Source organism: Auxenochlorella protothecoides, assembly GCF_000733215.1.
Source record: "Auxenochlorella protothecoides strain 0710 unplaced genomic scaffold scaffold65, whole genome shotgun sequence".
Classification (NCBI taxonomy): Eukaryota; Viridiplantae; Chlorophyta; class Trebouxiophyceae; order Chlorellales; family Chlorellaceae; genus Auxenochlorella; species Auxenochlorella protothecoides.
Window position 1 is genome coordinate 106,822 of NW_011934127.1, and position 25,073 is coordinate 131,894.

The window sequence follows — 25,073 nt, forward strand, 5'->3', positions numbered from 1 at the left end:
TGCTCGTCCACAGGCATCAAGAATATAAAGCATGCGTGCCAGGAACTCAAGCCACCGGGACACGACTTGTTGAAGGCCGGGGCGCTCGCCGACTCGTGGCGAGTCCCCTACACAAGACGGGGGAGCATCCCACCTCCGACAAAACTCACCTCATCCAGTCCCTCACGCTGCCCCTACATCGCTGAGAAGTCACAGCATTCCGATTTGTAAGATAACCCTGTCTCCTGACCGCATTGCAGACTGCGATAGGCCGGGGCAGGAGGTGGATCGCCCTGCAGGGGCCGGGGGCCCGGCTGCATGGACGAGGGCAAAATATGCCAGCCCGCATTGCTCAGCTACCGCGGCCGCATGCCTGGCTGGAAGCTGGAACAGAAAGTATGGTGTTCTGTAATGTCATCGCACGGGTTCGAGCGTCACATACGTTCTTGGAGGTGCCTCCGCCTCGCCCATCGACGAAGATGAAGATTCCTGAGTTTACAACCCGGCGCGAACGCGGAGGAGGCAGCAGCCGGGGGGGCACACAGATTTCACACGGCACATCACCCCAAAGCCAGCCTTGTCATGGTTGCGTCAGCAGCCGCAGGGCGTCGTTGAGGTACCTGACCGCCGTCCGCACGTCCTCAAAGGACAGAGCGCTCGTGGCCGTCTTGGTCAACCTCTGCGCCTCGGTGATGGCTGCCAGGGAGGGCTCGAACCCGGGCACCGGGGCTGTAGTCGGCTCAGGCGGCCTGGCTGGCGGTCCCGCCGATGCAAGGCTGGAAGTTGCTGGCCGTGACGGCGGCGCGACCGGCGACCGCCCCAGCCCCTCCCCAATCTTGGGCTTGGGAGGGCTCGGGGGAGGCGGCGGCCGAGCCTCGCCCCCTGGTGGCGCTGGGACCCCCACATCCGAGGCTCCCTCGCCTTTCAGCCCCTCCAGCTCCTCCTCGCCGTCGCCAGGCATGCCCGGGGGTCCTGTCCCGAGTGCCTCAATCCTCTCGATGCTGGTGGTGGAGTAGGTACCGTCCGCCAGGCGCACGGCATACGATGGCGGCCTGTGGTGGCGCAAGGGTGGGCACGGTGATGATGTGTGGTGGGGATCATGCGCGGGCAACGAGTCGAGTGGGGGGCTTGATATCAACACACAACCCCGTTCACCCTTTCTTTGCGCGCCGCACCAGCGTGAGGAGTCCACCGCCGCGACGGTGGCGTCCATCGTCACTCCCCCTGGGGTGTGCACCAGCACATTCTCTCCGGTGGCCAGGTCTGGGACCAGGGCCTCAGCCCCGCAGGCCTCGATGCTGCCTGGAAGTTCATTGTTGTAAGGAGCTGTAGTGCAGCGATCCAAAGAGGCGATCGAGAAAGGGCACTGATAGTTTTTGAGGAAGAAGCTGGGCAGAGAGCTCCATCCTTTTCAGCCATCCCAAACAATTCCTCACCTGCGAGGGCCACAAAGTACTTTGCGGGTACCTGGGCGGACGTGGCGGGCGACACGCGCGCCACCGTCCCCTTGGCCGGCGCCGAGGCGCCCTCGGGGCAGAAGAGGACCTGCGGGGTGGGGTGAGAGGGCTTCATGGAGAGACGCACCGGGTGCTGACGGCATGCTGTTGGTGGCATGGCATCGTGGACTGATGTATCCCAGCCAGAATCCTCCCAGCCAGCAGCGCTAGCAATGCCGCAGACTGCTGCAGGGCACGTAGCTCAGGCCCTCTACGTCAATGACCTGCACCGCACCTTCTGGAAGGTGTAAAAGGCGCGAGGCGGCGGCGGCGTCCACACCATGCCCGAGATGGGGCGGGCCTGGCCGCCCAGTTCTCCGCTCCCCATGGGGGGAGAGAGGGGCGGGGAGGGGAGGCGCAGGGACCCCTCCTCCTCATCCTTTCCGTTGTGCTCCTGGTTGCGCCCTTGACCTCCAGCCTCTGGCCCCGCCGCCGGCCCCGGGCCAGGCAGGTCGGCTGAGTCGGCTGAGGGCCCAACACTGGTCCCGCTCCTCTGCACCGACGCGTCGTGGCGCGGGGGCACCGGGAAGTCATCCAGCTGCGAGGACAACTCATTCTTGGCCTCGGGCTCAGCACCACCCTGCGGCACGCTGGGCATGCTGGTCAGGGAGGCCAGCAGGGCCTCGTCCTCCTCGGTAACGGGGGCCTGGGCGGCCGAGGGCGGCGGGTCCGGCACTCGGCCCTCCGCCAGTGCCCGCCGGATCTCTGCCGCGCGCCAGGCAGCGAATCGCTGCTTGAGCAGGGTCTCCGGGGCCAGCTCGCCGAACTGGTTGATGATCTCCATGAAGATGCTGGCCGCGTAGTAGGTGAGCGCGGTGTTCTTGTCCGCCTGGCCCACCCGGTCCGCGCGGTCCGCACGCCCAAACACGGTCAGGGCAAAGGTCTCGCACAGGATGGCGTCGTCAGGCCCCAGCTCCAGGGCCTTCTTGTCATGCTCCAGGCTGGCGAGCAGGGTGTTGAGCAGGTCCTTGATGTCGGGTACCAGGTTGCTCACCCCCAGGCTCACGGCCTGTTGTACGGGCGTTGCGACAGATGGGTGGATGAATGGTAGCACTGATGCAGAGTTGTCAAAGTAAAGTGCAAGTCTGCAGGCTTCCCCGCACCTGAGACACCGCATAGAGGCGACAGTAGTAAGCGATCTTGGGCTCTGCCCGTGCCACCTCAGAGGCTCTCTGCGAGGGAGATCCAGTCACTTCCTCGACACGAAGATGCATTGTTAGCCATGATAATCACACATGCTACTCCCCCAACCCACCTGCAGGAATGGCAGGATCAGCTTCTTCTGCTCCTGCAGCGTCGACATGGCCCTTGGGTGTCTACTGTGCGATCGGCCCACCACTCTGCCACTGCGGCTCTGCAGAAACGTGAATGTTTTTGTTGAGCATGCAGCTATTCAATGATATGCTGCATCGCTTGGACTTTTTGTCAACGCGTCCTATGGGAGAGTTTTGCCCTTCCTCCGCGCCCACATCATGTCGCCCCGACACCACTAATCCCAGACCGGACGCGATCGACGGTCAAGGGGTGGCAATTTTATCTCGATTGTATATCTTCTCTCTTGACTATCCCATCAAGTATCTATCGGCTGCCCCGCCACCGCGGCCGTCCACCCCATGGCCGGTAACCTCGCCATGCAAGGGGCGTAGACGCAGCATCCAGCCACCTCCAGCTTCCGGCATGCACATTCTTCGCCTATCCTCCGCCTTGGCCCAGGCCGGGAGGGGTTCCTGGTCCCGCTCGATCGGGTCCAGGACTCTGGTTAACCAGACACACCCTCAGGCCGACCTGCGACAGCTCCTCGCCGCCCGGCATTATTCTGAGGATGGCGACGAAAAGGAGTCGGGCATGGGACGCATTTTTAAGTAGTGAGCTACCCTTGCTGGGCGGTCTTGGTGTGCTTGGCAGGGAGCAGGGATGGCCCTGACATGCCTGGTGCCGTGTCACTGAGCGCCTGGCGCTGCTGAGCAATGCAACTCACCACCAACCTCCCGCCCCCCCTCAACCCTTCCCCAGCTTCAAGAGCCAGGAGGCAGCGCCGCGCAATGGCTCCCGGCGCACCCCATCCGGAAGCGGCAACGGCGGCGGCAACGGCAGCGGCTCCCCCTCCGAGTCAGGCCAGGGCTCTGACGGCTCCGACGGCGCCTCCGCCCTGGTCCCCGCCTCGCCCGAGCAGCGCCACCGAGAGGTGATGGCCGTGGCGCTGTCCCGCCGCCCCCTCTTCCCCGGCGGGATCATGCCCGTCATCGTCAGCAACAACAAGCTGATCAAGGAGCTGTTCCAGCTGCGCAAGCAGAACGCGCAGGCCTATGTTGGCGCCTTCATGCAGCGCGTCCCCGATGCGCCCGGCACCGCCATGGACGGCGTGGAGGACGGTTCCTTTGCCGTCGACCTCCTGGGTGAGCAGGGTTGCTGGAGGATGTGTTCCTTGGATGGGATGCACATCATTCGTCGTTCCCTGCCCCACAGACACCTGATGTCTCCTGAGCCACCACTGCTCCACCTCTCCTTGACCCGCCACTCGCCGGTTTCCATCGATCATCCGATCACCTGCACAGGGAGCGCAGCCCCGCCGCACACAAACGACGATGCGGACGCCGACCCTGCCGCCGACCCGTCTGCCGCCCTGCACGAGGTGGGCACCTTCGCCCAGGTGCACGCCATCATCCCGCACGACCAGGGCGCGCAGCTGCTGCTGCTGGGCCACCGGCGGGTGCGGCGCACGGGGCTGGCGGGGCGCGACCCGCTGCGTGTGTCGGTGCAGCACCTGCGGGACGGGCGGTACGACCCCGAGCAGGACGAGCTGAAGGCCACGACCATGGAGATCATCTCCACCATCAAGGAGCTGCTGGCGCTGCACCCGCTGTACAACGAGCAGATGCGCAACTTCATCCAGTTCGGCGCCGACTTCCACGACCTCTCTCGGCTCAGCGACCTGGCCGCCAGCCTGACCACCGCCGACGCAGGGGCGCTGCAGGCCTGCCTAGAGGAGCTGGGCGTGGCGGAGCGCGCCGCCCAGGTCCTGCTGCTGGTCAAGAAGGAGGTGGAGCTGTGCCGCCTGCAGGCCGACATCGGGCGGCGCGTGGAGGAGAAGATCAGCAAGGACCAGCGCCGCTACTTCCTTATGGAGCAGCTGAAGAGCATCAAGAAGGAGCTGGGCCTGGAGAAGGACGAGAAGAGCGCCCTGGTGCAGAGGCGAGGGCTGCGTGGGGCTGTAGGGGAGTGGGTGAGGGGCGGCGGTGGGGGTTGCCTGACGCGGTGGGGTGGCGTGGGACCGGTGCCAGACCTCCCCCAACCACTCTCGATGCACAGGTTCCGGGAGAGGCTGGAGCCGCTGGGGAGCGGTGTGCCTGAGGATGTGCGGCGAGTGATCGAGGAGGAGCTGGAGAAGCTGCAGGCCATCGAACCCGCCTCCTCCGAGTTCAACGTCACGCGCAACTACCTGGACTGGCTCACCGCCCTGCCCTGGGGCAAGATCTCCACCGAGCGCCTGGACATCCCCGCCGCCCAGGAGGTGGGGGGAGAGGGGGCAGAGGAGGGGGGGTCCCGCTCGCGGAGGAGAGGGGCCTCATGGCTTCTACATCGGGAACGCTGCCAGGACAACAGCGGACGATGGCGGGTGGGAGTAGATCACTTCGGCCCTGCCTGCCAGGGACTATCATGCACAGAGGGGTACAGATGTCCCCATTCAGCAACCCGACAATGCTGACCAAACCTGGTTTGCAGGTCCTGGATGAGGACCACTATGGGCTCGATGATGTGAAGGAGCGGATCCTGGAGTTCATCGCCGTCGGCAAGCTGCGTGGCTCCACACAGGTGGGTGTTTGATGGAGGTGGCCGGGACGAGTGGCTGAAGTCATGCATTCCGTCAAACTCCATCTGACTCAGGCATCCAGCGTCTACCACTGTACTGGCCTGCAGGGTGAGAGTCTCATCAACTCCCATTCCTACGTCCCCCCTCCAACAGGGCAAGATCCTGTGCCTAGTGGGCCCGCCAGGCGTGGGCAAGACCTCTGTGGGGCGCAGCATCGCCCGAGCCCTGGACCGTAAGTACTACCGCTTCTCCGTAGGCGGCCTGAGCGACGTGGCGGAGATCAAGGGTGAGGGGAAGGAGGGTGCAAGGGAGGGGGCCCCATCTTATCACCATGGCGCTCGCCTGAAACCATGCCACTGAGAACCGGATCGATGGTCCTGCGCAGCTGCTACGCCCCTGGTCCATTCCTTTCCACTCATCCCATTGCCCTGCCTGCAATAGCCTCCCAGTTCCCTCCACCACCACCCCTCCTCATCGCTCAACAGGGCACAGGCGAACCTACGTCGGCGCCATGCCCGGCAAGATGGTGCAGTGCCTGAAGAACACGGGGATCAGCAACCCCTTTGTCCTGATCGACGAGATCGACAAGCTGGGTCGCGGCTACCAGGTGTGGTGATTAAAAGGGCGGTGGGAGTGCTAGGAGATGCCGGTTGTGAATCCTGGGGGCAGTCTTAGGGCCACACCAGTCTCAGATGGATGGCCCCTGTTGCATTCCCTGCATCAACCGGCTGCACGCCGTATTCACTGCCAGGCCCTTCTTCCTCAAACCCTCCTCAAACATGGCAATCCAACCCCTCCGTCCCACCTCATCCACACATCCATCTCGACCCAGGGCGACCCCGCCTCGGCCCTGCTGGAGCTGCTTGACCCGGAGCAAAACTCCTCCTTCCTGGACCACTACCTGGACGTGCCCGTGGACTTGTCCAAGGTGCTCTTCATGTGCACCGCCAACCTGCTGGACACCATCCCCGGCCCGCTGCTGGACCGCATGGAGGTCATCCGCCTCAGCGGCTACATCTTCGACGAGAAGGTGGCCATCGCCCGGCGGTACCTGGAGGTCCAGGCCCGCAAGGATGCGGGCGTGCCGCGTGGCGCCGTGCACATCACCGACGCCGCCATGACCGCCCTGGTCGAGGAGTACGCGAGGTGGGTGGGGTACCCGCCTGGCTGTGGCCCTGTCGGGCATGGATTGTGGGATTCGTGTTGGCACCAGTGTCTGAGTGGCACGACGCGGTACAGGTGGTGGACTGCGCTGATGAGGGACCTGGTGGGGAGGAGTCTACAAGCTCTGCGATGGGCTTTGCCGCATGGGGCTCAGGGTACGGATCCCTCCTCGAGCCCATGCCCCACTGTCAACCAGCGCACACAAACTGCATAACACCCTACAGGGAGGCCGGGGTGCGGAACCTGAAGAAGCAGCTGGAGAAGATCTACCGCAAGGCCGCGTTCCGGCTGGTCAAGGAGGGCCTGGTGGACATTCCTGTGGTGAAAGATGCGCAGGAGTCTGATGGGGAGGCGACGGAGGGCCCCGACACCCTGCCGCCCGGCACACCACCGACCGCCTCGATCCAGGGGGAGGTGCCGCCGCCCGCGGAGAGCGTGGAGCGTGAGCGCGTGGAGGAGGAGGCTCTGCCCGCCTTCGACGCCCCCGCGGTCACCGTGGATGCGGGCGACCTGGCGGCCCTGCTGGGCCCGCCCCCCTTCACCAGCGACAAGATCTACGCCTCGGCAACCCCACCCGGCGTGGTCATGGGCCTGGCCTGGACTGCCATGGGCGGCAGCACGCTGTACATCGAGGCCGCGGCGGTGGAGCGCGGCGAGGGCAAGGGCTCGCTGCGCACCACGGGCCAGCTGGGGGACGTGATGAAGGAAAGCGCGGCCATCGCGCACACCTACGCGCGGCGCGTGCTGCAGGCGCGCGGCGACGCCGCCTTCTTCGAGCAGTCGGCGCTGCACGTGCACGTCCCCGCCGGCGCCACGCCCAAGGACGGCCCCAGCGCGGGCTGCGCCATCGCCACCGCGCTGCTGTCGCTGGCGCTGGCGCGACCCGTGAGGCCCGACCTGGCCATGACGGGGGAGGTGACGCTGACGGGAAAGGTGCTGCCCATCGGGGGGGTGAAGGAGAAGACACTGGCCGCCAAGCGGTCAGGGGTGCGGCACATCCTGTTCCCGGAGGGCAACCGCCGAGACTGGGAGGAGCTGGCGGAGGTGCCTGAGGGGTGTGATTGTGGTTTGGCGGGGGCGCGCATCATGTGGGAGGGTGGCAGATGTACATCACACAGGGTGCCTGACGAAGCAGGGAGGCTGAAGGGGTTGGGCGACGCCCCTGTGAGCGCTGTGCGGCCTATCCAAAGGCATCCACCCACCGTTGCTGCCGAAATGTACAACCAAGCATTACAACACGGATTCCCTCCCTCGAACCACTCCATGCGACAGGACGTCAGGGCCGGGCTGGAGGTCCACTTTGTGGAGGAGTACCAGCAGGTCTTCGACCTGGCCCTGCCGGAGGAGGGCAGCGCATGACCAGCAGCGGAATGCGAGGCTCGGCCATCACGCGGACTTGTGCGCCCTCAGACGCATGCACAGCGCCCCTGCTGCGGCCAGTGTGGTTTTCCAGGGCGCGCATCCCTATGGAGCCGGTCCTCTGGGACTGACGCTGGGCAACATGCTGCATAGGACTGCCTTTCGCGGAGAATGCCGATCCCATCATGATAAATCGGGGCCGCCGCCGGTGCCCTCCTTGGCAGCCTTGATGAGCTGCTTCTCCCTGGAAATCTCTCGCGCAAGCTCGCGCTCCGTCTGCGTGCGGGAGCGGCAGAAAGGCGCTGAGGGTCTGTCCTTGCAGAGCACATGTGTGCATACTGAATGTAAAGTCCTCCCTCACCCTTCCCATATTGCACACACTGTCAAGCTGTCTGGACGCCGGCGCATCGCCCTCTGGACTCCACACCAGAACATCACCCAACTCACGTGCAGGGTTTGCACCTCGCGCTGCGTGGCGTATGTGAGCCCTAGAGCTGCCGCAAAAGCCACCGCCCACGATACCTTGTCCTGCGAGAGGGTGTGGGCAAAAAGCTCTTGTTCGAGGACGACAAACAGGGCACCGTACCTCCGCAATGATTGCCAAGTTGAATCAGCTAAACGCACCGCCCGCGATCTGAAGCTGAACACATTCCTCCAGAAACTGGGGGCCGGCTTGTATGACATGGTGCCGGCAGTATATATTATCGGCGCGAACCACGCTGACAGGCAGCTTTGCTTTGGTGAATTCGATACAGTCCGTTGCATGCACAGTGGTTTTCGGCATCAAGTGCAACCACTCCTCTACGTCCCGAAATGCTTCCCTGGGCGCGCTCTCACCCCTCAGTCAATGGACCCACGTTAGCAAAAACTGATAGGATGTCGGGCCTTCAGCGACACGAAATGGGTATATTCACACCCCGATGCTCGAATATGCTCTGAAGCAAAGTCTTTCAAATGTCGGATGTGCCTGTTGAGGACAGCCTCTGCACACCCAGGTCTGTCGCCGGTGTCGGGTCTCGTGCCTGGCGCACAGCGAGCCGAGCATTGGTCCCGGAATGCTTCACATTCCCTCACTTCCACACGCAGGCCCAATTCGGAGGCGTCCACCGAGCGCGTGGTGCTCAGCCTGACATGCACCGTCGGGGGTTGCAGGGTGTCCCTTCCCTTGCTCAGTCTCCCCCCTCGCAGCAGCCCGGGGCGGGCCGCCCCCGGTGTCGCCCCGCCACCCAGGCCGGCCACCCCTCCCCCTCCCCCCCAGCCTCAAGTCCCCCTTCCTGTCCCAGCTCCAGTCGGCGCTGCCCACCGGCACCACGGAGCGCCTGGGCAGCTGCGGCGAGCCCGTGGACGGCGTCTTCCTCCAGCGCTGGCTGTCGGCGCGCAAGGGTTCCGTCCCCGCCGCGGCCGCGGACATCACCGCCCACGCCGACTGGCGCTGGTCCTTCCTCGGGCCTCAGGGCGTGACCGTGGCTGATGTGGCCGCTGACCTGGCGGCGGGCAAGGCCTACTTCCAGGGCCTGTCGCGCGACGGCTGCCCGGTGCTGGTGCTGCGCGCCGCCCGCTTCTCCGGGGACGCACCGGACACGCAGGCCACCAAGCGCCTTATGTGCTTCCTCATGGACCGCGTTGGACCCATGCACGACCCTGTGCTCAACCCCCTGGGTCAGATGCGCGTCCTCTTCGACCTGTCAGGGTTTTTTAGGGGGGGGGGGTGGTTGTTGTTTTGGAGCAGGAGACGTGTGCGCAGGGGGAGGGGCAGGCTGGGTTTCGCTTGCAAGCATGCCCATACATGCTCCTGCCTGGCCCAATCTGCCCAGCCACATGCACCAAAGCCAGCCACTACCCCCCCGCAGGCCTGAATACGCGGGGCCTGGATGGGCTGTACAAGTCCCTGCTGGCAGTTTTCGAGGTCCTGCAGCAGCACTACCCCGAGCGCCTGCGCTGCCTGTACTTCCTCTCCGCGCCCATGCTCTTCTGGGGGGTCTGGCGCCTGCTCTCCGCGTTTGTGGACCCCGTCACGCGGGAGAAGATCCGATTCGTCCCCGGGGGGAACCGGGGCAAGGCAGAGCTGCTTGCCGACATCCCGGAGAAGGTCAGGGGGACGCTTCAATACGTGGGGAAGGCACAGTGCAGTGATCAAGGCTCATGCTTCCCTCCAAGCCCCCTCTGAGCAAAACCTCCTTGCCCGCCGCCCTCCATACCCGCTCGCAGGTGCTGCCAGACGCGTTTGGCGGGGCCGTGCCCTTTATACCGGTGCTGGAGGGCCTGAACCTGTGCCGGTCCGGGGCCTCGCCGCCGCGCGCCAGCCCCGTGGCCGACGCCCAACCGAGCAGGCGCGGTTCGGAGCACGGACTGGGCGCCGCACACGGGTTCAGGCCGTCTCGGTGGAGCGTGGCGCATGCGCTGCGCCTGCGCCGCCGCAGCGACAGCTGCAGCAGGGGCGGCGGGGAGGGGCCCGAGGCCGCAGCTCCAGGACTCCGCCGCCGCGCTCATGCCACCCACTCCCATGCCCCGCGCCGGCTGGCGGCGGCGCTGGCGGACCGGGGCACGCTGGGTCCGCGCAGCGTGGCCCTGCTCCTCCTCGCCTTCCTGCTCCTGCAGGCCCTGCTCTGGCGAGCGCTCTTCCCCGGGCACCAGTGGTGGGGCCGGGAGCACACCGGGCATGGCTCGTCCACGTCGCTGCTGGTGCTGTGAGCCCCAGCCTTCACGCGGGATAAGAATCTTGCTGCTTGACACGTGCCCTTCTTTGCCACCCGCTCTCTGCGATCGTCCCACTCTTACTCGCCTCCTTGTCAAGCTCTGGGCTGGAACATACTTTCATGATTTTCCTCTCTTCTCATCAACCACCCGGGTGCTCCTGCTCCCAGACGCCTTGAAAATTTTCATCTTCCCCTTCCAAGGCAATGGCTGTGGGCGCCTGATGCCCCCCTCTCCTACAGTGTAGGGTGCTCTCCTCATGACTTGCTCTTCTTGCTACTCACCCAACACCTGTCTCTCATGCTGCTGTACATATACAATGACCCTCAGCGAGAAGCCTGCCAGGCCGGCACAGGCGCAGGCCAGCCACCCACAAGTGTCGATCAACTGTCGCTCTTGCCTGGGCCCACTCTCCGCATGCGGGTCTCCCAGTCCGGAGATCGGAAGATCCTCTGCATCAGCTGGCGGTTGGACAGGTCCAGAGCATCCAGCTTGGTCCTCAGCACAAAGCGAGCCAGCCTCTCCCCGCGTGCATCCACCCTGGCAATGCGCAGCTGGGAGGGCTTATCCTCGTCGTTCTCGGCTACGTACACGTCGCCTGATGGGCCCCGGACCACCAGCGACACCACCTCCCCAGAGTATCTGTCCTTCACTGCCGAGAGGATGGGGTCAACGTCCAATACATCGGGAATGGACCCCCGGGACGGCGCCTCTGGCCTCCCAATCTGCGACGGCTCTGGGCCGGTGCCAAGCACAGATGCAAAGGTGAAGCCTGCTGCCAGCGTTATCCCTGCTGCCGTGCCGACCAGAAGCGCCCGCCGGGATCCCTGGGGTGCAGGGGGGGTTCAGGGCTTGATCCAGGGTTGGTGAGGACATGTGCTGAAATAGAGATGACCAATTGCCAGCGAGTGTTTGACGTGGGGCAGGGGGCGGTATACCTCAATCACTGGTTCAGCACTCCCTCCTTTTCCACCTCCCCGACAACTCGATCCTGTGCCTGGCCTCACCAGCAGGTCGAATGCGTCGCTCGGGGGTGGGAGGGGGGGGGGTGGGGGAGGGGGTGGAGGGGGACTTCTGTAGCCATATGGAGGAGGTCTCAAGGTGGGTACGGGCATGCTATTCTCTCTATCTTCATCTGGCTCTGCCCTGCCGACCGCCCATCCTGGTGGCGGTCTCTGCGAAGGAGTGAACGGTCTCGGTGCTAAGTGGTGCGTGCTATTCACGCTTGAACCCCCGATACCCGTGGAAAAACAGGGACGAAGGGTCGCCAGATACATTGTGTTGATCCAATGGATATTCCTGCACGATTTTGGTTCTTGAATGTGTTACAGCGTGTGTAATGGGGATGCGGTCCGCCACTCCCTAATGCGACGGAGGACGGAAAATGACGTGCGGGCGAATTCTCGGGGGGGGCTCTATCGCGAAATTTCGGTGACATGGGTTTCCATAGTGAAAACAATGACATGTATTTATTCCAGTATAAAGGGCAAGATGCTGGCAGGGCTTGGCCAGGCAGTAAGGTACTAGGGAGGGGATAACGGCTGGGGGCACTGACGAGCCAATAGAGAGCATCTCCTTGTGCAGCAGGAGGATGTTTTAGATTGCCCAAGCAAGACCTGAGTACTTGAGAGTCTATGCGTACACCACATCGCTGCGCAGGACCCACTTCTCGCCCGCCGCCACCTCAGCGCCTTCATGCAGCAGGCAGTCCCGGCCATGGCGATGCAGCAGCGCCAGGCCCGTCCGGGGGGAGACGGCAGCCAGCCGTTTCCCACGATTGTAGAACACCGTCTCCCCACCCTCCCCGGGCGTGGAGAGGTAGATGAGGACCGTGTACAGGGTAAACTTTCCGCCGCCAAGGTCATTGCTCTCATCGATGTGCCGGCCGAACCGCTGGCCGGGGCGGTACCGGTAGAACCTGAGGTTGGGGTTCAGGCCCACAGGTTGGGCCCCGGTGGTGGGGTCGCGCCCGAGAGTGCCCTGCAGACCCAGAGCGGTCCACAGCGTGTCTGCCCATGCCTGGTCCTGTATGCTCACACGGTCGTTGTCCCGGAAGGCCTGTCACGGGGTCCAGAGTATGAGGCTTGGAATGGACATGGTGCATGCTTTGTCGTCCAGAGGGGCACGGCGTGCAAGAATGAATGAATTCTCCTCAGTCCCCTCGCACCTCGCCGAACTTTGGTCCCCGGCTGGACTGGTGTGTCAAGCCCAGCGACTCGGCATACTCCACGATGCATGACGCCTCCTTGCTGCTCAGAACTTCGGTCACAGTGAATAGGTCCCGACCTGAGATCTCCTGGACCGCAGGGCTTTGCTTTGGAGAAACATGGGGTGGACCTTTCGGTCGGGCGCCACCTCGTTCCTTCCCCATGCTGTGGTGGCGCTGGATAGAGGTGCAGCTTATAGGAACAACACACATATGAATTAAATGTACCGAGCGGACTGTACGCCCTAGAATCGAGCGCTGCCACATGTTCATCACTGGCATGGGGCACTTCGCGCCCTGGCATGGGTGATGGGCACTCTCGATCGGAAGGACAGCACTTCAGAGCTGGGAAGTTATGACCAGTCCAAATCCCTCGCGTATGGTATAGAATCAGTATCAGAGAGGCAAACAGATGATTGCCCTCGGTTGTGTTTGCTGATTCGGGATCACGCGACCCCCTGCCACAACTGTTTCGACCCTCGACTGTGAAAAGCCTGCGCAGAGGCATGGCTCGCAGCCGGAGCAGGTCTCCGGATCGAGGGCAACGCCGACATAGATCCAGGAGCTACAGCAGGGATCAGTACCCCCGTGACGATTACCGACGACGGGAGGACGACAGGAGGGGTGTGGACAGGAGAGACGACTATCGGCGGGCCCCAGACCGTGATAGGTAGCCCAGGCAGGCCAGCGGTGTGGTGTTATGGAATGAAGCGTCATGAGCTTTAGGCGCAGGAGCTAGAAGGCCCGCAAGGGAGGGTATCGGGAGAGGGCTGGCAGGTCCAAATCTGACTCCAGAATGGAATTGCATTGCCGCTCTCAAGCCTGACCATGCCCCAGTCCTCCATGCAGGCGGTACGACGCCCCCCGGGATGCCTACCGTCGCCGGGACGACCAGCCCCACAGGCATTTGGAGGAGCGGGTGAGGGCCAGGAGCCCCCCCCGCCGCGATCGCAGCCTGTCCCCCCGGGTTCCCGCGAGGATCCGTTCACCACCGCACGAGCGGGCGGAGCGGGACAGGGGTCGAGATGCCAGCCCACTCGGCCATCCCTCCAGGGACGACAGACCCTCGCAGGGGCGGGACAGGCTCGACAGTGAACTGCGGCGCGACGATGCAGGCCATCCGCGCCCGGGCTTGGAAGCCCGGGCAGGCCCGGCCTCTATGGAGCGAGGGGAGGAGGACGAGGGTGGCCCCAGCGGCCCCCATCCCCGGCCGGCTGCTGCCAAGGCGGAGCCGCTGAGCCTGGAGGAGCTGCTGCGGAAGAAGGAGGCGGAGCGCGCGGCCCAGGCGCGCCCGGTGTTCATGAGCAAGAAAGCGCGGGAGGAGGCGGCGCTGGCCCGGCGCGCTGAGGAGGCGGCCGCCGCCCGCGCCAGGAATGCCGCTGTGCGCGCTGCGCTGGCCGGTCCAGCGCACGACGACGGGCCTCGGCCGGAGGATCGCGAGCGCGAGCGCCGGCCGCTGAGTAACAAGGAGCGAGAGGGCCAGGCCCACAAGGAGGTGCGTGGGGTTGCATTGAATTTGGGAATGAGTCCTCCAGTGTGCTCAGCCCAGCCAGCCCGACGCTCAACAGCTCACGTCCCTGTTGCAGGAGCGGGAGAGAGAAAGGGAGCTGGAGCTGATCAAGCAGCAGTATCTGGGCACGAACAAGCAGGTGCGGTGGGGGAAGCACATTTGTGGTGCTTGCTTGTCATCATCGATGCAGGAAGTTTGCCAGCAAATGTAGGCTCCGACAGTATCTCTAAAGCAGTCTCCCGCCCTCCCCACCTTGCAATTCTGCAGAAGAAAAAGGTGCTGAAGGCCACGGAGCGCTTCAAGTTTGTGTTTGACTGGGATGCCAAGGAGGACACGTCGCGGGACCTGAACCCCCTGTACCAGAACCTGCATGGTGAGGAGGGGCGAGGGTTGCTTGGGTGCCTGTGCGTTCCGCGATGTGAGGGTGTTGCTGTCGGGCAGATTCAGTGCCTGACAAGCTCATGTTCCCTGCAGCTCCCATGGGCACGCTGTACTTCTCGTCTGACCCTTGCGCCTCCCCCCCCGGACCACCCCCAACCGCACGCAGAGGCCAATCTGCTGTTCGGGCGCGGGTTCCGCGCCGGCATTGACCGGCGGGAGCAGAAGAAGGCTGCAGCAGGCCAGGAGGCGGAGCTTCTGCGCTCCCTGCGCAGCCGCACGGGCGCTCGGGAAAGCGTGGCGGACCGGGAGCGGGACGAGACGCGCGCTGCCGACGCGGATCGGTACGAGGGGCGCGACATGGCGGTGGACTCGCACTGGTCAGAGAAGAGTCGGGAGGAGATGACGGAGCGCGACTGGCGCATCTTCCGCGAGGACTTCAGCATCGGGTACAAGGGCACCAATGTACCCATGCCCCTGCGCAACTGGGAGGAGGCAAACTTCCCGGAGCCCTTGAGGAAGGTGGGAGGAGTTGGAGGGGTGGGGTTGGGGTGGGAGGGGTGGGGTTGGGGTGGGGTGGAGGATGGGGGAGGGAGGCAGTGTCAGTGCCTGGAAGTTGACATGCCTGCCGGCCCAAGGCACACTGCATAGCCAAAGCACTGCAACCACATGCCGTCCCATGCTGTGCCGGACCCTATGGCAGAGCAGTTTCTGAGTTTCTCTGTCGCCAACTCGCAGGCGGTGGAGAGGGCGGGGTACGCCAAGCCCTCGCCCATCCAGATGGCTGCCATCCCCCTGGGCATGCAGCAGCGAGACGTCATTGGCATCGCAGGTTGGCACGGGGGCTGTCTTTCTGAAGAGGGATGCCCAACCACGCTGCCTCTCTGTTATAGAGCTTGAAGATGCTAGTAGAAATTTTCATGAATCCAGCGTGCACCTTCACCCCCCTTACCCCGCCCGCTCTCGCAGAGACGGGTTCGGGGAAGACCGCCGCATTCGTACTGCCTATGCTGCAGTACATCATGCGTCAGCCCAAGATGCTGGGCAACCCGGAGGTGGAGGCGGAGGGCCCCTACGCCGTGGTCCTGGCCCCCACCCGCGAGCTGGCGCAGCAGGTTTCAGGGGGTTGAGGGTGCTGTTTGCTGGCGTGGGGGTGGGGAGTGTCGTGTGCTCGGTACCCATGGCATGAGGCTCCGGTGCTGCTCACCGAGGCCCTGTTCCACCCTTCCCTCTGACTCTCTGACCAAACACAGATTGAGGAGGAGACGCGGAGCCTGGCGCACTTCACCGACTTCCGCGTGGTGTCGGTGGTGGGCGGGCAAAGCATCGAGGAGCAGGGCTTTGCCCTGCGCAAGGGCTGCGAGATCGTGGTGGCCACGCCCGGGCGCCTGGTGGACTGCATCCAGCGCGCCTACGCCGTGCTGAACCAGTGCAACTACGTGGTGCTGGACGAGGCGGACCGCATGATCGACCTGGGATTCGAGCCGCAGGTCATGGGCGTGCTGGACGCCATGCCCTCCACCAACCTGAAGCCGGAGGGGGAGGAGGAGGTGGTGCTGGAGGCGGACCGCGTGTACCGCACCACCTACATGTTCTCCGCCACCATGCCCCTGGCCGTAGAGCGCCTGGCGCGGCGCTACCTTCGCAGGCCCACCGTGGTGAACATCGGCACCGCGGGCAAGGCCACCGACCTGGTGACCCAGCGCGTGGTCATGGTCAAGGAGAACGAGAAGCCCCACACCCTGGAGCAGGAGCTGGAGGTGAGGCGTGGGGGGAGGGGGGGGGGGGGGGAGGTGTTGTGTATGGGCGGCCCACTCAGGTGGCCGCATCGGCTTGAGAACAGAAGCCGGGGGGGTGCCATCTTCGCACATCACCCTCCCCTCCATCGCTTCCCATCACCAACCACCCCCCTCTCCTTTCAGGTGTTGTCGGACGACCAGCGCATCATCGTGTTTGTCAACACCAAGCGGCAGTGCGACGCCGTGGCGCGCCAGCTGGACGGGCTGGAGTACCGCTGCACCCTGCTGCATGGCGGCAAGACCCAGGACCAGCGCGAGGAGTCCATCAAGGTTTGTAGTACCGCTGGGCGAGCCTGCGGAGGGGGGCAATGGGATGGGGCAGGGGTGGTCCCCGGGCCTCTAGACAGATTGGCTGCAGGGCTCCTGACCTGCCCACTTCCTGGGTGTTGATTGTCTGTCTCAACCCTCTAACCCTCCTCTCAATCCACAGGGCTTCCGCGAGGACAAGTACAACGTGCTGGTCGCCACCGACGTAGCAGGGCGCGGCATCGACGTCCCCAACGTCGCGCTGGTGGTCAACTACGACATGCCCAACAACATCGAGGCGTACACGCACCGCATCGGGCGGACGGGGCGAGCTGGGCGGAAGGGCATCGCCGTCACCTTCCTGACTCTGTCGGTGAGCGGTGGTGAGGGGGGGGAGAGGTGGTGGGGCTGGGATTTTGGATGCGATGCAAGTGGATGGGGTTGATGTACGAGGCGGGGTGAGGTGTCTTGAAAGTGAATGGTTGGGAATCGCTTGGTCAAGCTGCACGCATCCTCAATGGGAGCTCTGGGTACAGGGGGTTGGCGCTCAGGGCAAGAGATGATGACTGAGCCACAGATGGGCCATCACAAGTCTTAGTCAGACGTCCATCACGCCGGGAACATTCGCACCAAAGCTCCCCCTACCCCCGTGCCACAACAGGACACCGAGGTGTTCTACGACTTCAAGAAGTTCCTGGAGGACAACAATGCCCCCGTTCCCGCGGCGCTGGCTTCGCACGAGGCGGCCAAGGCCAAACCGGGGGCGGTGGACACGCGCAGGAGCGCAGTCCAGTATGCCAAGAAGTAGGGGCCCTGGTGGACGGTCCTTCATGGGGTTCTGGGCAGGCTGACAGTGCTGTTGCTCCCCAGCATGTGTAACGACAGCTACCACGACCTTGAACCAAAAAGAGGTGACATGTCAACCAGCGATCTTCAGGACATCCACATAGTGCATCAAATGCCCACACATCAACACCTCTGTGACCCTCAAGCCCTTTCATCTCTGCGCTGTCCAAGGTGCACGAGGATGGATTAGAAGCACAGCGACAGTCAAACAGTGCACCCGCATCCGGGTATGGGACCGAGGCCAGGGTGGCAACAGGCTGGGCGCTCGAGGCGATGCCCGCCGCAAAACAATGAAACAACGATACACTCAGTGAGTGGCAGGCCTGCTCCACAGACGGGCAGCGCGCAGCAACCTCGTCTGCCCTGCTGCAGCGCCGACCTCAGGCGCGTCCCGCCCGCTGCTTCCACTTCTTGATCATGTCCTGCACCTTCTTGATCTCCTCCTTGCTGCCACCACCCTGAGTGGAGGCCGCCCCCGACTCAGACGTCTTCTGCCGGGCTGGCTCCTTGGCCGCCGCTGCAGCGCCATTTGTCGAGGTAGCCCTGCTGGCTTCGGCTGTCTTTGCCTCCCTCTCCTGTTGCTGCGCGGCAGCAGCAGCCTCCGCCTTCCTCTCCTCCTTCGCGTCTGCCTCAGCCTGGGCAGCCCTGGCTCGCTCTCGCTCTCGCTCCTCTGCCGCCTCCTGCTCGGCCTTCTTGCGTGCATCTGCCAACGCAGCAGCAGCACTCTCCTTCTGGCGCTCCGCCAGCTCAGCAGCCTTCGAAGCCGCGGCCTCCTTCTCTGCGGCCTGATCTGGGGTGGCTTGGGGTGGGGACAGGATCTGGTCGAGCCATGAGCGAGACCGGCCCTGCGCCTCTCCTGCTGGACGCTCAGGCTTGGATGGTGGTGAAGCAGCCTTCCTCTCTGCCGGTGCAGCCTGCATCATGGCATTGACGTGGGTGACAGGGCTCTGGGAACTCAGCGGATGATCGAGAGAGGGAAGCTGGATGATCTTCTCATTGCAATGGCAATAAGCTTGCTGGTCTCTCACTGCATGCACACGCATATCCAACTGAACACCTTCCTTGACAAATGACCGTACCTTGGCTGCCACGCTCTTGGTAGGAGTTGGCCGGGGGGCCGCCTTCTCTGCTGTTACTGGCTCCCTTGCCCTGGATGCAGGCTCAGACTTCCTCTCCACCCTTTCCCTCGGAGGTGCCCTGGAGACAGCCGATGGCCTAGGAACCGGGACAGCAGCTTGGGGTCAGACATCGGCATAATGTCCCATCCACGTCAATTGTCATCCAGAGGTCTTGCAGCTGCAAAGCAGTAGCTCTGAGCAGAAAACCAGAGCCCCCCTTACCGGCCCTCATCCAGAGCTGCCAGCAGCGACCGGATGTCCTCCTTGGGGGCATCCCGTGCGGCATCCACCTCGAGTACCTGAGCACAGGACAAAATGACATTCGATTTAGTGCCAGTAGGGCGTTGTTTGCAGCAAGTATACACTTGCAGGGAAGGTCATGTACTTTCCACTCAGCCTAACTCTGATCTAAATGCATTTCCGACAACCTCTGATGGGTAATACCTTATTACTGGAGGCAGAGATGTCGATGCTGGCTGCCACCACCTCTGCCACCTGCAGGCGGGAGACCTTCTTCCCGAGGGCACTGCGGGAGTCAGAAATTCTCACGTTGTTCTCCAGCTTGTAGTCGTCCCCAGCATCCTCCAAGTTACCTAGAGAGGGAATGCTTTGCGGGAGGGCCGTAAGGATGGAGCAATGTAGCAGAAGGATGGCATTGGCGAGGGGGATCTGAGTGCAGAGCACCCCCACCCATCTCCCCTTGTACTACATTCAGATCACTTCCGGCCAATTTTCCTGAGCCAACCTGGACGGATGATCGTGTAGTCGAGCCCTGAGCGCTGCAGGGCATCCTCTGCCAGTTTCTTGAATGTCAGAGCATTGCCTGTTGCCAGATTCAAAATTCCTGAGCAGGGGATAGGGCGGAGTGCAGGTCTTGGCTAAGACTGTAGCGGGCATGGGTCGAGTTTGGGAGGTCGCACCATACCCATGGTGATGCAGTCCCCACCTCCCTCAACTCCCAGCACAATGCTCAGGACAAGAACAGCTGAATACGTCGCTCCAGCGCCTCCCCCATTGCCATCTCCAGCCCCACCTGCAAGGAAGCCTCCGGAGCCTACACCTGCCGAAGACACCAGGGTGAATTTGCCGACTCCTGCCTCGGCCGCAGCCTGGACCAGTCTGACGGTTCCCTCGCCGTCAATGGAGCGGGCGTCGTTGCCCGTGGACCTTGCAGCCGACACGACCTGGATAGAAAAGGGGTTCTCAGAGTGGGCGGCACATGCACGGCTGGGGTGGTGAATTTTGGGGGGAGGGGCTGAGCATATGAGCCGCATGTACGGTGCGCACCCGAGCACGACCAGGCAAGGCAACGGCCCTTCTCACCGTGTTTGCGTTGCCAATGGCGCGCTGTAGGGCATCCACGTCATCGCGCAAGTCAAAAGGCACTATCTGTAGACGGCGCACTGCATCGGGGGCCAGCAGGCCGTAGGCAGCCGCCAAATCGGCATACTTCTGCAGGGATGTGAGCGCACAAGAAGTCTCTTAGTACTTGTGTTATCTTGGCATGACATGCCCCATTCACTGATGAGGTGCAACAAGCCTGGTATACACTGCATCCTCCATAACCCCCACCACCTGGAATCGCTCTCACCTCGGCCTCTTCGATGTTCCGTGCTCCGGCCCTCACTTTCTTCCCCGCATTCAGCAGCTCACGCACGATGCGCGCTCCCAATCTCCCAGTGGCTCCGGCAACAAAAACCTATGCATGTATGGGTTGTGAGATCATCCGATCATTGGAACAATCAAATATTAACAGGAGGAGGTGACGGTTCATCACGGCCCCAGGATCACAGCTTACCGTATTGGTGTCCCGCCTTCCAAAATTCTTGAGCAAGGACAAGCCAATCTGCTGAGACTCCTGAGCAACCTTCTTTGTGGTTGACCTGACACTTTCCTCTGCCTGGGCCTCAGGTTCCTTGCCTTTGAAGCCTGGCAGGCTGAAGCCTGGGGACGCAGCAGCGAGAGAGCAAGCGTGAGGTGATGTCACTGGCTTGCTGAGATAACCGACAACATTGAGGGACCCTGGTGGCATTGTATGAGGAGGCAAAATCCCATGCTCATACGATGTCCTCCTCCTTACCCAGTATCTTGTTGCCCTCTGCCTTGGCCGAAGGGCCGGCCCTCACCGAGGACAACCGCCGTCCTCTGCAGAAAGGGTGATTTCCAGAGTACCGTCAATATTATATTCGATGGGTTGTGACCCTGCTGACACATTGGGTTGGCATCGCAAATCACCTGCGAAGATGCGTCCTGGCAGCACTCTTGAAGAGTGACGAGGTCGAGGGTCCACCCATGCATGGCAGTGTTCCTGCATGGCCCGAGGCCTGGGAAGTCCTTGTCTTGATCATGGCTGGGCTATGGATAGTTCCAATGCGATCTTTGCTCGAATGATGACGATGAGGAATTTCTCTCTGAGCCGAAGGCAGATGCTCGGTGAAGAACTTGCAGCGAATCCTGTGAGTTTATCCTTTCGCGATCGGCATGCTGCGCGCGGAGAGCGCGCTTCATGGGGGAGGTCGAGTCCTCATGCTCGTTGCATACAGAAAACCATGTCACCCCCAGTGCTTATGAGAAAGAAGTTTATCCGGAGTTCGATCTGCCGCCCAGAATGTTGCGTGGTAGGCCGATGTAGCGGCATGTCGAAGAACCCTCTCCTCCTCACCTAGCATGCGTTTCGGGAGCTCGGGTACGATTGATGGACGGTGCTTCTTAAGGCAATGTGCACCCCCACCCGGAGCCTTGCATGGATCAGGTGAGGGATTGTCAAGTGAAAACTGGTGATTGGTGACACCGTGTGTTTTGTTGAGATAACAAGAAGGTCCAAAGACTCAGCATGTATGGGCCATGGAGCTTGCATTGCTGGAGTGGCCACTACCATCCGCACCATCCCCTCCCTGGCGCTACAGGTGCTGGGAGGGCAGGTGAACCCGTACATGCTATACTGCAGAAACTGCGCAGGCCGCAAAGGGCATGCACTGTGAATTGCCAGGGCAGTGTGAAAAGAGACCCAGTTATTTCCTGGCGGGTGCGGCCCCTGAATAAGGACGACAGCGACGAGATTTACCGGATTGCCTACATCCAAGTGCGTTGTCATTGTGTGGGCGCCTGGAGTTGCTGTATGGACCACATTGTGCCATGTTGAAGTTGCATCAATCCACCGTGCCTCGAAGGTCTTTGCCATGCACACTGTGTGGAGCTGCCGCCTGCAGTCCAAATATGCAGCATTTGTACGCTGCCCACATCCCCCCCCCCTCACCTCCCCTAACACACACAACAACAACAATCCACCGCAGGCTTCCTGCTTCCAGACCTCCCGGCACGTCCCCCTCGTGGGCCCCTTGCTGTACTGCAACTTCGCCGCCGAGGTGCTGAGCGAGATGAGGAAGAAAGCGCGGACCCCGCCGGACTACCCCTTCGCCTCGCTGGTGCTAGAGGAGCGGCGCTCGCGGGAGGTGGTGGGCGTGGTGGAGGTGTCGCGGGCCCGCCTGCAGGAGCTGCAGCGCAGCAAGGACCGCGCCTTCTTCCAAGCCTACATCTCCAGCATGGCGGTGGAGGACGCGTGGCGGCGCCGCGGCGGCGCCACCGCGCTGCTGGTGGCCGCGGAGGGCGTGGCGCGGGAGTGGGGCCAGGCGGAGGCCGCGCTGCACGTCTACGCCGACAACGGCGCCGGGATTGCGCTGTACACCGCCCGCGGCTACGCGCGCGCGGCCGCCGACGCCACCTGGCTGGCGGCCGTTGGTGTGCGGCCGCGGGTGCTGCTGACCAAGCGTCTGGAGTGATGGGGCCGAGGGTGTGTGATTCCAGGGTAGCCCAGCAGCGGCTGTCTTGCCGGGCTTCCAGGTCGAGCTCTGTGAATGACATCAGTGTTAAGTCTGGGCACTGCAGGGAGGAAGGTAGAACGGACGCGCACACAGACTCAAGGGGCCGCCGGTCCGATGGGTCGGTGCGCCGCCTTCCTCCCCCGCGCCACGCGGGCCTGCATGGACTGGCGCTTGGAGCGCTGCGCCAGGAGGTCCGCGTCGCTCACAAAGTCCACCACGCCGGGCCGGGCGGGCAGGACTGGGCGCGGGGCCTGGCCCGGCCTGCGATCCGGGCGCGCTGCTGCCTCAGACTCCGAGCCTGCACGGAGGCCTTTCCTCGGGCCGGCACTCTTGCCCTCCTCCTTGTTGCCCTTGCTCGTCCTGTCATGCTGCGGTGCGGGGGCTTCTGCCCCGCCCCGGAGCTCCTCCGCCTCTTTCGTCCTTCTTGCCTTTGTCGCCTTCGTGGCCCTTGTCCCCTCCCCCGCCTCCCCCGCCTCCGGCTCCGTCCGCCGTTTCTTCGCCTTGCGCAGCGCGGCCGCTGCTTTCATCGCCTCTCGCTCCGCCGCGTGCTGCGCAGCGAGCTCCGTGGGGCTCAGCATGGCCGTCAGGCAGGTGAGCCTCGCCCGGGTGTCCACCTCCGCCAGCGGCTGCGGCGCGGCGCCCCCCGCCCCCGCCCGGATGTCCTCCAGGTTCCAGAGCCGCAGGGTGCCGTCGCTCGACGCCGTGCCCACCAGCCTGGGAAGGGCGTGTGCTGTGCTAGGGCTCTTGCTGGCCTGGATCGAAGAGGACGCATCCGAGGCAGACGACTGGGGCGCAACGGCCAGGCCCCGGATGCGGCTGCCATGCGCCTCGGGGATGGTCAGGATCTCCGCCTCGTCCTGGGGATGGTGTCAGGGTGGGGGGGTGGGCGAGACGAGGCAGATGAGCAAGGGGACAGGGTCAAGCCAGACCGCAGAGCGACCGGACACCCGTCGCCCACAATGATGTATCGCCACCCCGCCAAGGCTCAGTCGCCGGCCCCGCACCGGTTTCCTCCCAGACTCCAGCCGGATCTGTTCAACCTCGCACCCTGCGGTATTCCCTACCTTTCCCTGCTCTGTGTGTGCAGGCCAGCACCTCCTCCTGGACTCCCTCCCATACACCCACTCACCGGGATGCTCCAGGCATGCAGCGAGCCGTCGTCGCACCCTGTCAGCAGCACGTCCTCGCCGTGGAAAGCGTGGCACAGCACCCGGCGCTCGTGGCTCAGCGTGGCCAGCGCGGTGCTGGACTCTGCCGCCACGCTGTGCATGCTGAGCACGGCCCCGGCCAGTAGCGCGTACACGTCGCCGCTGGGGCTGAAGGTGATGGCCTCCGCGGCCTGCGGCAGCTTGGTGGCGAACGTGCTGCGGCCCTTCACCAGGTCCCAGATGCGCAGCGTACCGTCCCTGGAGATGGAAAGCGCGACGCGGCCGGAGGGGTGCACCGCCACGCCCGTCACCTCCTTGGTGTGCGCCTTGAAGGTCTTCAGGCATGTCCACTCCCCGCCCACGCCCCAGATGGACAGCGAGCCGTCGGCGGAGCCGGTGAGGAGGTGCGTGGGGGTGCTGCGCCCCGTGGGGGTGTGGAACACAGCCGCCGTCACCGCGCCCTCGCCGGGGGCCATCAGGAAGCCCAGGTCCTTGTTGGTGCGCAGGTTGTAGATGTGAATGGTGTCCTCCGACCCGCCACATGCCAGGAATGGGCCCGCGGCAGCGATGCTCCGGATGGCGCCCTTGTGGGCTGGATGCGTGAAGGACTTTGTCAGCGAGGAGGTGGCCTGTGTGGGTGAGTGGGAGAGGGGAAGAGGGGAGGTCCTTTGGGAGGTCTTGTGATTCTCTCGAGTTGCCTCCCGAGTGGGTAGATGCCCACAGTAGCTCAAGCCATGCATATTCTCGAGAAGGCAATTCAGAAGGCGCAATTCGAAGCCCAATGAGGGCCTGCCAAACAATATTGCAATCGATCGTGAGATTAGCGTTCAGAGAAGAGCAGATGCTGGGGTGCTGAGAACGTCACAGGAGTACCGTCAAGCCCACCTGCTCCTGGTCCCATTCGAAGCCAAAGAGGAACCGCTCATAGGAACCAGCAGCAAACAGCATTTTAAAAGGGCTGGGAGCCGCAGATCTACCCTGTCCAAGAATTCTTCTACACCCCTCGGCGACCCCGGCGAGGGAGGGGAGTACCGGCACGCAAGCACAAGCTTCGACTGCCGGGCCTCCTCGTCTTCGATGGGAATATACTATGCGTCAAATGGGCTCGAAAATTACATGCAATATGGTTGATTACAGCACACATCCTCCTGTGCTTGGCAACACTGTAAAATTTCCAGCTCTGAAGCTCGGGCACAGACCATACTTGGCGGGACGTCCCATTTAGAAAGACGGAAAGCCAGTGTAAGCTGCCGGCGGGGTGCCAGAGTATACAGGCCTTTGGCCCGATCAAGCCCCCCTCTCCAGCCCCTCACCGGACTCAGGAAGCCTTTCATCATGAAGAACGACGAGGGCGAGGTCGTCGACCTGTACATCCCCCGCAAGTGGTGAGCCGGGGGACGCTACGGCCAGCGCCCTGGGTTAGCCTGAGGTGGTGGCGATGCCAGACGGTGCTGTTATACCCTAACGAGTGTTCCGAGGCCTCTGCCAAGTAGCGCCG

The 25,073-nt window shown here is 63.4% G+C and overlaps 11 protein-coding genes across 11 annotated transcripts in view; 5 read left to right on the plus strand and 6 right to left on the minus strand.

Moving 5' to 3' along the window:
- Positions 1–154, minus strand: part of F751_5550 (hypothetical protein) — a gene marked incomplete at both ends in the record, with an annotated part of 2,293 nt that extends 2,139 nt beyond the window's left edge. Inside the window, one exon of the mRNA XM_011397405.1 lies at positions 150–154. Coding sequence (XP_011395707.1) covers positions 150–154 — 5 coding nt within the window. The remainder of the gene's footprint in view (positions 1–149) is intronic.
- Positions 155–559: 405 nt separating this feature from the next.
- F751_5551 (Vacuolar protein sorting-associated protein VTA1-like protein) lies at positions 560–2,778 on the minus strand (the record flags this gene model as incomplete). The annotated part of the gene is made up of 8 exons (XM_011397406.1): positions 560–658; positions 884–1,031; positions 1,155–1,281; positions 1,416–1,524; positions 1,711–1,795; positions 1,979–2,484; positions 2,579–2,647; positions 2,731–2,778. The coding sequence occupies 8 exons, from the start codon at positions 2,776–2,778 to the stop codon at positions 560–562; spliced, it is 1,191 nt and encodes a 396-aa protein (XP_011395708.1).
- A 374-nt stretch (positions 2,779–3,152) lies between these two features.
- F751_5552 (Lon protease-like protein, mitochondrial) lies at positions 3,153–7,809 on the plus strand (the record flags this gene model as incomplete). The annotated part of the gene is made up of 10 exons (XM_011397407.1): positions 3,153–3,340; positions 3,489–3,871; positions 4,031–4,694; positions 4,785–4,986; positions 5,199–5,288; positions 5,440–5,572; positions 5,772–5,893; positions 6,119–6,432; positions 6,675–7,494; positions 7,723–7,809. The coding sequence occupies 10 exons, from the start codon at positions 3,153–3,155 to the stop codon at positions 7,807–7,809; spliced, it is 3,003 nt and encodes a 1,000-aa protein (XP_011395709.1).
- A 954-nt stretch (positions 7,810–8,763) lies between these two features.
- F751_5553 (CRAL-TRIO domain-containing protein C23B6.04c) lies at positions 8,764–10,500 on the plus strand (the record flags this gene model as incomplete). The annotated part of the gene is made up of 4 exons (XM_011397408.1): positions 8,764–8,804; positions 9,068–9,468; positions 9,660–9,898; positions 10,018–10,500. 4 exons carry the CDS (start codon positions 8,764–8,766, stop codon positions 10,498–10,500), a joined length of 1,164 nt encoding a protein of 387 aa, XP_011395710.1.
- A 386-nt stretch (positions 10,501–10,886) lies between these two features.
- On the minus strand, positions 10,887–11,587 carry F751_5554 (hypothetical protein; the record flags this gene model as incomplete). The annotated part of the gene is made up of 2 exons (XM_011397409.1): positions 10,887–11,330; positions 11,576–11,587. 2 exons carry the CDS (start codon positions 11,585–11,587, stop codon positions 10,887–10,889), a joined length of 456 nt encoding a protein of 151 aa, XP_011395711.1.
- A 548-nt stretch (positions 11,588–12,135) lies between these two features.
- Positions 12,136–12,976, minus strand: F751_5555 (hypothetical protein; the record flags this gene model as incomplete). Its single annotated transcript, XM_011397410.1, has 2 exons — positions 12,136–12,561; positions 12,671–12,976. 2 exons carry the CDS (start codon positions 12,974–12,976, stop codon positions 12,136–12,138), a joined length of 732 nt encoding a protein of 243 aa, XP_011395712.1.
- An 892-nt stretch (positions 12,977–13,868) lies between these two features.
- F751_5556 (DEAD-box ATP-dependent RNA helicase 21) lies at positions 13,869–17,450 on the plus strand (the record flags this gene model as incomplete). The annotated part of the gene is made up of 10 exons (XM_011397411.1): positions 13,869–14,204; positions 14,296–14,358; positions 14,487–14,592; positions 14,767–15,119; positions 15,336–15,429; positions 15,567–15,712; positions 15,851–16,357; positions 16,520–16,666; positions 16,827–17,015; positions 17,304–17,450. The coding sequence occupies 10 exons, from the start codon at positions 13,869–13,871 to the stop codon at positions 17,448–17,450; spliced, it is 2,088 nt and encodes a 695-aa protein (XP_011395713.1).
- A 418-nt stretch (positions 17,451–17,868) lies between these two features.
- Positions 17,869–20,313, minus strand: F751_5557 (Uncharacterized protein, chloroplastic; the record flags this gene model as incomplete). Its single annotated transcript, XM_011397412.1, has 7 exons — positions 17,869–18,278; positions 18,546–18,580; positions 18,829–18,905; positions 19,051–19,199; positions 19,352–19,429; positions 19,640–19,790; positions 20,260–20,313. 7 exons carry the CDS (start codon positions 20,311–20,313, stop codon positions 17,869–17,871), a joined length of 954 nt encoding a protein of 317 aa, XP_011395714.1.
- A 1,130-nt stretch (positions 20,314–21,443) lies between these two features.
- F751_5558 (hypothetical protein) lies at positions 21,444–22,385 on the plus strand (the record flags this gene model as incomplete). The annotated part of the gene is made up of 2 exons (XM_011397413.1): positions 21,444–21,512; positions 21,900–22,385. The coding sequence occupies 2 exons, from the start codon at positions 21,444–21,446 to the stop codon at positions 22,383–22,385; spliced, it is 555 nt and encodes a 184-aa protein (XP_011395715.1).
- Positions 22,386–22,522: 137 nt separating this feature from the next.
- F751_5559 (P21-activated protein kinase-interacting protein 1-like protein) lies at positions 22,523–24,523 on the minus strand (the record flags this gene model as incomplete). The annotated part of the gene is made up of 3 exons (XM_011397414.1): positions 22,523–23,284; positions 23,557–24,204; positions 24,461–24,523. 3 exons carry the CDS (start codon positions 24,521–24,523, stop codon positions 22,523–22,525), a joined length of 1,473 nt encoding a protein of 490 aa, XP_011395716.1.
- A 387-nt stretch (positions 24,524–24,910) lies between these two features.
- The window catches only part of F751_5560 (40S ribosomal protein S21), a gene marked incomplete at both ends in the record, with an annotated part of 1,523 nt that continues 1,360 nt past the window's right edge, over positions 24,911–25,073 (plus strand). The window contains one exon of the mRNA XM_011397415.1: positions 24,911–24,960. Coding sequence (XP_011395717.1) covers positions 24,911–24,960 — 50 coding nt within the window. The remainder of the gene's footprint in view (positions 24,961–25,073) is intronic.